We start from the raw sequence: 11,037 nt of genomic DNA on the forward strand, positions 1-11,037 counted from the left end.
ACCCTTTCCTGATCTCTGTTTCCCCTTCTTTTCCTCCTAAACATTCCTCGCTTGATAATTGTTTTTATTTCTTTAGCCATTTATTATTTCCATTCTATTATTTCAGGCCCTGATTCAGGAAAGCAGTCCTACTTAGGATAGCTCTGAAACATATGCTAAATTAAGCATGTGCGTAAGTGCTGTCCTGAACAGGAATGGATTTAAGCTTGTGCTGACATGCTTTCCCGAGTTGGGGGCCTACATGCTAGAGCTATGTACATAGATATGAATTTTTTCTGTGGTGGCCTTTTTTTTACTATTGACAATCTGAGATGTTTAGAGGCCTTCAATTATTGTATATGGGGTATTTTATTCTGTTTTTTACTTTGTATATGCTTCTACCTTGTCAATAATGTATCCACAAATAATTACTGATTTAGTATTGTCTAGATTTATGCAGAACATGTTTTAGGGGGAAAATGTTCTGTAGGCAGCAATCCTCTCAAAGAGAGCCTTAAATCCTTGAAGTTATGTACATACTTAAGTGCTTTCCTGAATGAGGGCACAAGTCCCATTCCTGCAAGGTACAGCAGTCCCCACACATACTACCCATTGCAGGATCAAGGCCATGCCTGGGGTACTTGATTCGTTCACACACAGGAGTTCATTTCCTTTCTAACTCAGTCCTTGGGGGATAGATTCTGCATTCTTTCCACAGGATAGGGGTGAGGGTGCAGTATCTGGCCCTTCCACTATACGTATTTCTTCCATATATCTTTCCCATCCCCCTTCCCCTCCCCCGGTATCTGTTGCAAAAAAGTTCACACAAAACTCCCACCAATCCACAGTGTCTCCTAACCAGGAGAAATTTGCTTAACTGCCCTTGAATCATTTCCCAGAGTGCCTTGCATACTCCCTTCAGAAAATAAAAAGTTAACGTGAGTTTCTAGGGCCCAACTCCACACTTCTTTTTGTGGCAAAGTTAACCCTCAAAGTGCAGTTGACAGGACAAGGTTTCAGTGCTATTTACCTAAAGAAAATCAAATGTATTGGTTACAGTCCCCACCACAGCAATTTGCAAGCCCAGCCTTTAGGCCTCAATAGCGCATTGCAATGAGGCCCACCATGTTCAAATGGTCATCTGGACTAAGTCATTATTGTAAGTGGAGCATTTGGTGTGCCAGGGCTGATGTGAACTTCCTCCAGACTGCTGGCTGCCTGCCTGCCTGCAGCTTGTACAGTTCATGAGCTGCCTATGTGGCCCTTAGGCCCTGCAAAACCAGATAACTTTAAGCATGTAATTGAACTCAATGAGGGCATTAAGTGCAATAGGACTACTCACACACTTAAAATGAGGCATATGCATAAGTCTCCGCAGGGTCAGGGCCTTAGTCATAAAAGGCCTGGTCCTGCCAAGTGTTAAGAACTCCTGTGAGGCAATGAGTGCCCTCAACTCCCATTCAAGGGATGAATGAACTCCTCTAGAATGTACAATGACTTTACCATATTCTACAGAGGGTTTCACATAAAAGCACTTGCACCTTTTAGATTTTATTCAGTAATCCCTTTAAATCAGCCTCCAAATTTTGATAGTGCAGGTCATGATTTTCCCCAGGATTAAATACTGGTAGACTTTGCAGTATCTTATCCATTGTTAATAGGAAAACAGTGCTGCTAAATCTGCACCATCTGGTAGCCTCTAATAATGAGGCATGTATAAATAAGTGCTTATGATGACAGTCTCCCCTAAAAGATCCAATTTTGAGAACTGTATCACCCATCTAGTTGCATATGTCAAAGTTCCAGGGATGCTGCAGCTGTATTGCCCCTCGATGGCCCACCAACAGCACTGTCTTTAGGCTTCTGGCTCCCAGCCATCACTCCCTCCTGACCGGGGATATGAAGGCTGCGTAGTTCCCTGCCTTATACCGTGATAGCGTCAGCAAGCCAGTCCGCCTGAAAAGGCCACCACCTGTGCTTTGCTTTATGACCAGTGTCATGCCCAGAGTTACAAGTTACCACACAGCTCCTTCTAAGCAACCACATTTATTCTTCAAGTAAAAGCATTACAGAGAAAACATAAAAACAATAAAAGTTCCTAAACGCATGCTAAAATACTAACTAGAGATCATCCCCCTGCAACTCCAGCCTACGGCACTGGTAGGTTTTAGTCCTTCAAAACCCACAGCTGGGTTTCCCCTGTGGTTACAAGTTCATATCCATCTAAAAAAGATCCAGGATTAGAACAAAGGTTGTTTCTTTATACCGCTGGGGCCTTTGGTCTTGGCCTTCTGTAACAGGTAATTGGCAGAAAATGACCCTCTCCTCAGGGCACAGCTTCAAAAGGCTGGGTTTTTGCATAACTGGAGTTGGGGAATTTGCATTAACTTCTCCCAAGGGATTCCGCAGGAAATCCACTTAACACTTATTGTCCCAAAAGTCCATACTTCTCTGGCACATTTTCAGTATAGTCTTTCTAACTCCCAGGTCTTACATCTGTCACCCTCCAGAGAGGTTACATACAATCCCAGCCCACAATAATACATACACTTAATGCAATAAGGTCTTTCAAGGATATTGCAGGAAATTGCCAAATCTGTCACAGCATGAACACAGAGTCATAGAGTTTAAGGCCAGAAGAGGGACCGTTATGACCAGCTGTTTTGACCTCATGCCTAAATCAGGCCAAAGAATTTCACCTAGTGATTCCTGCATCAACTCAATAACTTGTAGTTAACATAGAACATACATTTTAGAGAGACAGCCTCTCTTTATTTAAATAGTGCTGGTTGGGAATTTTCCAATGAACCAGTTTTTCATCAGAAAATGCCAATTCAATGAAACTGAAATATTTTGTAGAAACATTTTGGTTTTGATGAACTTTCACTGAAACACAGACAGGTTTCCATTAGAAACCTGCCTAGGTTCCCGCCAGCTTACCTGGTGTGCTGCTCTGGAGCTGGGCTTCTAGTGTCAGCAGCTCCAGGACAGCCCTGCCCTACATAGTGTCTTGGGGGAAGGGATCCCTGGGCTTCCAGGCTCCTTTCCACAGAGCCAGAAACCTGGGAGCCCTGCCTGTAGCACAGACTCTCAAGGTCTAGCCTCCCAGCTCTGCAGCAGGGAGCCTGAGAGCCCAAGTTCAAGCTGGGGCTCTCAGGTCTTCTACACCCCCTGCTCCATGGCTGGGAGCCCAGCAGCCCAGGAAGCATGGGGAGTTCTGGGTCACACAGTTTGGGGAGTCCCCCAGGAGTTGGACAGCCAGCTGCTCCATTTCATTTAGAAAAGAATCAAACCAAAACTGTTTGATTTGTCTAAAACAAAAAAATTCACAATTTCCATCCTGTGGGAAATGTAGAAATTTCTAGTTTTCTAAAGTGTTGGACTTTCCCATAGAAAGGAAATTCCAAGTTTCAACCAGCTCTAGATTTAAAGACTGCAAGTGACAGAGGATCCACCCCATTCCTTGATAAGCTGTTTCAGTGCTGAACAACCTTTGCTGTTAAACATTTGTGCCATATTTTCAGTGTGAATTTATATAGCTTCAACTTCCAGCCTTATATCTTGTTATGCCTTTGCCTGCTGGATTAAAGAGCCTCCCAGAATCAGAAATCTTATCCCTGTTTAGGCATTTATAGACCATGATCCAGGAGCGGCAGAAGGTCCCTAAAAATGGGGGGGCCAACAGTGCTGAACTCCTGGCCCTAGCCTCTGTGCCGCCCCTCCCCGCTGGGGACCTGCCCCTGCACCGCCCCTTCTCTCCAAGGCCCCACCCTCACGCCACCCATTCCCTCAAGCCCCTGCCCTCACACCGTTCCTTACCCTGAGGCCCCGCTCCCGCACCACTTCTTCCCCACAAAATCCCACCCTCTGCTTGCTCCTCTTCGCCCCCCCATCTCTCAACTTTACAACCAGTAAAAAGTGGGGGGGGGCATTGCCCGCAGGCTGCCCCCCTTCCAGCACCCCTGCCATGATCAAAACACCTCTTTAATTTTCTCTCCAATAAACTAAATAGATTGAGTGCCTAAGGTCTCTCCTTTCTTTAGCTTTTCGGTTTTCAGTGCAGGAGTTATCTGTTTTCTGTGTCTATACAGTATGCTGCACAATGGGGCCCCAATCCAGATTGGGGCTTTTGGGTGCCACCATAATATTAATATTTACTATCACCGCTACTATTAGTAGTGACATGTTTTCCAGACCTCTAATAATTCTTGTAGCTCTTTTCTGAATTCTTTCCAGTTTGTCAACATCTTTTTTTGAAGTGTGGACACCAGAGCAGAACACAGTATTCCAGTACTGGTATCATCAGTTAAATGCAGCGGTAATACCATTGCCTTACGTCTACTTGATATTCCCCCTGCTTATACAGCCAAAGGTCACATTAGCCCTTTTAGCCACAGCACTGCTCTGTGTTCAGCTGTTTATCTTTCATAACTCCTAAGTCCTTTTCTGTGTCATTGCTTTCCAGGATACAGTGTCCTATCCTACAAGTATGATCTATATACTTTGTTTTTACAATTATATACAGGTCATCTAATCTGAAGACAAAGTACTGATTCTGGAACTTGCTGATGGCACTTTACAGTAACTAGATATATGCATGAATCTGTCTCATTTTCAGATACAGTTTGTGCTGCTTTTTCCACATAGTCTACTTTCTCTGTACAATCCAGCCTTCTGCATTTTGTTCTTTAGAGCAGTGGTTTTCAACCTTTTTTTCATTTGTGGACCCCTGAAAAATTTCAGATGGAGGTCCTACCCCTTTGGAAATTCAGACTGTGGTTCATGGACCCCTACCATAGAAGTCTTAGACTGAAAACTGACTGAACAGAATTCAACTATAAATGTTACATGTGCTTGGACTGGCATTTGACGCAGTGTGAGAAAGGGTGCCAAACTGTTGGCTTCTCTGGTAACAACAACACTTCTGGGTTTTGACTTGTAGGTGGGGGTAGTCACATAATTTTGATCAGAAAAATGGAATGCCTTTTCTGGGATCTGAAACTTTATTTTCATAGTCACCTTTTGTGGACCCTTTAAACATCGTCTGTGGACCCCCAGGGATCTGCAGACCACAGGCTGAAAACCATTGCTTCCTCCCTTGACCTGCGCCACTTCCAGCAGCTCCTATTGGCCTGGAGCAGTGAACCACGGCCACTGGGAGCCGCCATCGGCCAAACCTACGGACGCGGCAAGTAAACAAACCGGCCTGGCCCACCAGGGGCTTTCCCTGCACAAGCAGCGGAACAAGTTTGGGAACCACTGCTTTAGAGCATATGGCATTGCGTGTGGCTCACAAAATACAAGGGTAGCATTTTCCTTTATTTTTAAGTAACCTATCTGTCCAGTTTATTGTCAAACACACAGTATTTGGAAAACAATTTTAGATGGTCATTTTTCATACTCACAGATTACAGGACTTCCAGTTGTTTGAGAAATACTTAGCTACTCCAAACATAATCAAAGAAAATATAACAGAGGGCAGGGAAACCAGTGCAAGCAAATGAATCCTTGCATTCTTGAGAAAATACCACCCAGACAATAGTACAGTCCCATAGAAATAATGATTGACAACCAAATTTCCTATCACTCCTTTTCCTCCAACTGGTCTGCCTGCCAAGATTTCCTGAATCTGGCTGGAGCCCGGATTTAGGGCCCTGGAGGGTGGGAAGGTCCCAGAGCTCAGCCTCCAACCCAAGCCTGGAAGTCTACACAGCAATGCAAAGCCCCTCAGCCTGAGCCCCATGAGCCCAAGTCGGCTGGCACTGTGCAGCTGCAGGTTTTTCTTTGCTGTGTAGACATCCCCCTAGGAAACCCCAGGAGGATTAACAAAGGATCAATTGATAATAGATAGCTAAGAGTTTGCAGTAGTTGGTTATGAGTCACATCCCAATACTCTTTAACAACTGGACCTGTCTACCATATATGCATTAAATCTTCTCTTTCATCCCAATTTGGCCAACATTTATCCCCATTCAATCTATATATTGTACATATTTTTAACCTGACCGCTGTGAAATATCATTGAAACAGTATCTTAAAGACATTTTCTTTTATCATACCACAAACTGAGTCCTCTTTTCCGGATCAAAGCCCATTCCTTTGGGGTAATTCATTTATTCAAATCCTTTTCCCACCATGTCATATATGGACATTTCTTTTCAGGAAAGTTGTCTGCAAAGATTAAGATATTAGTTATAATTTTTTGTTTCCTAGTTGACCAGCAGACATCATTTCTATTAAGTTAGTTTCTGTATAAAAATTTTCTAGGAGATTAAGTAATATAATGCCTAAGATACTGGTACCATGGGAGAGTGGGCCAACTGATAATTATTATTATTTTATTTATTTCTGGTTGTTCATTTACTGAAAACACTTTTTTTTTTTTTTTTTACAAAATTTGGACATTTAATGAAAAAAACTTGTATAAAAAAAGACAGTTTCTGTCCAAACAAACATTTTGACCAACAATTTTTGACCAGCTCTATTTATAAGTTATTGACAACTTTTTACCAGCCTTAACTTTAATTTAGACTGTTTTCCAGAAGAAAGAGCCAGTGGTCAGCTATGGAGAGTGAAGTTCTTAAGGACAGCCATTGGGATTCTGTGCCTCTCCAGAGGTATATAGAGGAAGCAGCCCCTTTGCTCCCCCAAACTGCAATTGTGACAGGCCCTTGTACACGTCAAGCAAATGGGGGAAGGCTCCCTGTGCATTCCCACCCTCCCTCACCACACCACACCACACCACACTGGAGCTCTGAGCTAGGTAAGTGTGTTGCTGTTAGCACAATAGAACAAAGTACTGTATTAAAAAGAGTCCCTCCTTCTTGTAATTCTCTTGCATTTGAGCATGTAAGCACCTGCTTTTAGCTTTCAGATGGAGCTCAGTAAATGGAGTTCCAGTTTAGAAAAATAAGGCAATTTAATTTTTGTTTTGGAAACATACTTCTCAGTTAAGAAATTTTAAGAAAATACTGCATAACACGTGCACAACAAATTATTGTTGCTTCACTTATACAACAGCCTCCTCAGAGCCAATTCAGCAAAGTAGACAAATATTTTGATTCATAGCTACATCTAACAGGAACCTTCAGGTATAGTCAGATATTAAAATAAACTGTTTTGTTGTATGAACTACTTTTTGCTCATGTAAATTCCCAGAGTTTGAGAGTAATTAAGAATGTCAAGACTCACATTTTCTCCTCAGGTCTTCAGGCTCAAGAGGTGCCCGAGCTAATATTGCAATCAGCCTCCTTTCTGTGCCCACTTGAATATAGAAAAGCCTTTGGTGCACTGATTAAAATCCCAGGACTGAGGCCTCTTGGACTGTGAGAACCACTTCAAGTATGTCAATGCAGTAACCATGGTAACCAAGCTACTCATGCATACTTAAAAAGAAAAGGAGTACTTTTGGCACCTTAGAGACTAACCAATTTATTTGAGCATAAGCTTTCATAAGCTACAGCTCACTTCATTGGATGCATACTGTGGAAAGTGTAGAAGATCTTTTTATATACACACAATGCATGAAAAAATACCTCCTCCCACCCCACTCTCCCGCTGCTAATAGCTTATCTAAAGTGATCACTCTCCTTACTTTGTGTATGATAATCAAGTTGGGCCATTTCCAGCACAAATCCAGGTTTTCTCACCTCTACCCCCCTCCCCCCACACAAACCCACTCTCCTGCTGGTAACAGCTTATCTAAAGTGACCACTCTCCTTACAATGTGTATGATAATCAAGGTGGGCCATTTCCAGCACAAATCCAGGGTTTAACAAGAACGTCTGAGGGGGGGGGGGGTAGGAAAAAACAAGGGGAAATAGGTTACCTTGCATAATGACTTAGCCACTCCCAGTCTCTATTCAAGCCTAAGTTAATTGTGTCCAATTTGCAAATGAATTCCAATGCAACAGTTTCTCGCTGGAGTCTGGATTTGAAGTTTTTTTGTTGTAATATCACAACTTTCATGTCTGTAATTGCGTGACCAGAGAGATTGAAGTGTTCTCCGACTGGTTTATGAATGTTATAATTCTTGACATCTGATTTGTGTCCATTTATTCTTTTACGTAGAGACTGTCCAGTTTGACCAATGTACATGGCAGAGGGGCATTGCTGGCACATGATGGCATATATCACATTGGTGGATGTGCAGGTGAACGAGCCTCTGATAGTGTGGCTGATGTTATTAGGCCCCGTGATGGTGTCCCCTGAATAGATTTGTGGGCACAGTTGGCAACGGGCTTTGTTGCAAGGATAGGTTCCTGGGTTAGTGGTTCTGTTGTGTGGTATGTGGTTGCTAGTGAGTATTTGCTTCAGGTTGGGGGGCTGTCTGTAGGCAAGGACTGGCTTGTCTCCCAAGATTTGTGAGAGTGTTGGGTCATCCTTCAGGATAGGTTGTAGATCCTTAATAATGCGTTGGAGGGGTTTTAGTTGGGGGCTGAAGGTGACGGCTAGTGGCGTTCTGTTATTTTCTTTGTTAGGCCTGTCCTGTAGTAGGTAACTTCTGGGAACTCTTCTGGCTCTATCAATCTGTTTCTTCACTTCCGCAGGTGGGTACTGTAGTTGTAAGAATGCTTGATAGAGCTCTTGTAGGTGTTTGTCTCTGTCTGAGGGGATGGAGCAAATGCGGTTATATCACAGAGCTTGGCTGTAGACAATGGATCGTGTGGTGTGGTCAGGGTGAAAGCTGGAGGCATGTAGGTAGGAATAGCGGTCAGTAGGTTTCTGGTATAGGGTGGTATTTATGTGACCATTGTTTATTAGCACTGTAGTGTCCAGGAAGTGGATCTCTTGTGTGGACTGGACCAGGCTGAGGTTGATGGTGGGATGGAAATTGTTGAAATCATGGTGGAATTCCTCAAGGGCTTCTTTTCCATGAGTCCAGATGATGAAGATATCATCAATATAGCGCAAATAGAGTAGGGGCGTTAGGGGACGAGAGCTGAGGAAGCGTTGTTCTAAGTCAGCCATAAAAATGTTGAGCTCTATCAAGCATTCTTACAACTACAATACCCACCTGCGGAAGTGAAGAAACCACATACCATACAACAGAATCACTAACCCAGGAACCTATCCTTGCAACAAAGCCCGTTGCCAACTGTGCCCACATATCTATTCAGGGGACACCATCACAGTGCCTAATAACGTCAGCCACACTATCAGAGGCTCGTTCACCTGCACATCCACCAATGTGATATATGCCATCATGTGCCAGCAATGCCCCTCTGCCATGTACATTGGTCAAACTGGACAGTCTCTACGTAAAAGAATAAATGGACACAAATCAGATGTCAAGAATTATAACATTCATAAACCAGTCGGAGAACACTTCAATCTCTCTGGTCACGCAATTACAGACATGAAAGTTGTGATATTACAATAAAAAAACTTCAAATCCAGACTCCAGCGAGAAACTGTTGCATTGGAATTCATTTGCAAATTGGATACAATTAACTTAGGCTTGAATAGAGATTGGGAGTGGCTAAGTCATTATGCAAGGCAACCTATTTCCCCTTGTTTTTTCCTACCCCCCCCCCCAGACGTTCTTGTTAAACCCTGGATTTGTGCTGGAAATGGCCCACCTTGATTATCATACACATTGTAAGGAGAGTGGTCACTTTAGATAAGCTATTACCAGCAGGAGAGTGGGGTGGGAGGAGGTATTTTTTCATGCTTTGTGTGTATATAAAACGATCTTCTACACTTTCCACAGTATGCATCCGATGAAGTGAGCTGTAGCTCACGAAAGCTTATGCTCAAATTGGTTAGTCTCTAAGGTGCCACAAGTACTCCTTTTCTTTTTGCGAATACAGACTAACACGGCTGTTACTCTGAAACCTGTCATGCATAATTGGTGCATATGAAGTCATGGCATAATGGTACGGGAAAGTTTAAAATAAAGTGGTTACAATCAAAATTATATTGCAGTTTAACACTGGAGAAAAATGACTGTCTTTAAGAAATGAAGAAATCCAAAACATCAGGAGTGAACTTTTACTATTCAACAATCAAACATTTAAACAGTTAGTTACTGTAGTCTCTCTAGTTCAGCTTGTCATAGGTTTCCATTTAAAGCATGATTTTGAACCCCTCTAACAGGGGTGGCCAAACGTACTGACTCTCCGAGCCACATACAGTAATCTTAACAAATTTGAGAGCTGGGCATGCCTGCAGGGGCTCGGGGCTTCTGCCCCACATAGGAAGCACCAGCCGGGGCTCAGGGCTTCTGCCCCACATGGGAGGTGCCAGCTGGGGCTTGGGGCTTCTGCCTCGCAGGGTATGCCTGCCCCACTCCTGCTGAAGCCCCAAGCCCTGGCAGGCACCCCCTGTGGGACTGAAGCACTGAGACCTCCCTCCCCATAGGAACTGTAAGTAGGAGTGCTGGGGGTAGTGCTGGGGGTTCTGCCACACCCCTTGGCTTGAAGTTGTTTCCATTATATACAATGTTTACAGTTTGGTACAATAGCTCTCAGCACCCCTACTATAAAAATTGTTCCAGCACCCCTGTCCCTCCCCCCGCTGAGCAGAAGCCTCTAGCCCCACCACCCCACTGCAGGGCAGAAGCTCCGAGCTCTCCCCTCCCCATTCCTCTCCCAGTCTGGTAGGCAGAGAATGGGGGGGGAGCGCAGAGGGAGCTCTGCGAGCCACACATCAACTGTAAAAGAGCCACATGTGCCTCACAAGCTGCAGTTTGGCCACCCCTGTCCTAGAATTTCAGCAAAGGGAAACCAATTTCCCTGAAATGTCATGTGTATACTTCTACAGAATCTAAAGAGACATGTTCAGGAAAGTCTGAAGTTAATGAAACAAGGTATATTATCAATTATTACAATAGATATAAGAGATTAAAAGAAAAAGATGATTCGCTTTTTAGAAGTTTCCTAAGCTTTTTTTCTACTTGATATTTCAAAAACATTTTGGCCTGGCAACTCTAGATTTGTTTATTCTATTTACTTTAGTATGGATTGACTAGTTTTTGAAAGGGGATGTGATTTTTGGAGCAATTTGACTTTCTTAAAAAAAATGTCTAAGAAGTTACAGAGTTACTAGAGGAACTTG

The 11,037-nt window shown here is 43.4% G+C and overlaps 1 protein-coding gene across 2 annotated transcripts in view; it reads right to left on the bottom strand.

Annotated features, from left to right (window-relative positions):
- Positions 1-7,277, bottom strand: part of IGSF5 (immunoglobulin superfamily member 5) — a 100,293-nt gene extending 93,016 nt beyond the window's left edge. For both annotated transcript variants that reach the window (XM_084616923.1, XM_084616924.1), the window contains exons 1-2: positions 7,171-7,277; positions 6,039-6,150 (exon numbers count right to left, since the gene is read on the bottom strand). In XM_084616923.1, coding sequence (XP_084473049.1) covers positions 6,039-6,092 — 54 coding nt within the window. In that variant the 5' untranslated portion in view covers positions 6,093-6,150; positions 7,171-7,277. The remainder of the gene's footprint in view (positions 1-6,038; positions 6,151-7,170) is intronic.
- Positions 7,278-11,037: the final 3,760 nt, after the last annotated feature.

The sequence above is a fragment of the Lepidochelys olivacea genome (genome assembly GCF_965140295.1).
Source record: "Lepidochelys olivacea isolate rLepOli2 genome assembly, chromosome: 1".
In the NCBI taxonomy this organism is placed as follows: domain Eukaryota; kingdom Metazoa; phylum Chordata; order Testudines; family Cheloniidae; genus Lepidochelys; species Lepidochelys olivacea.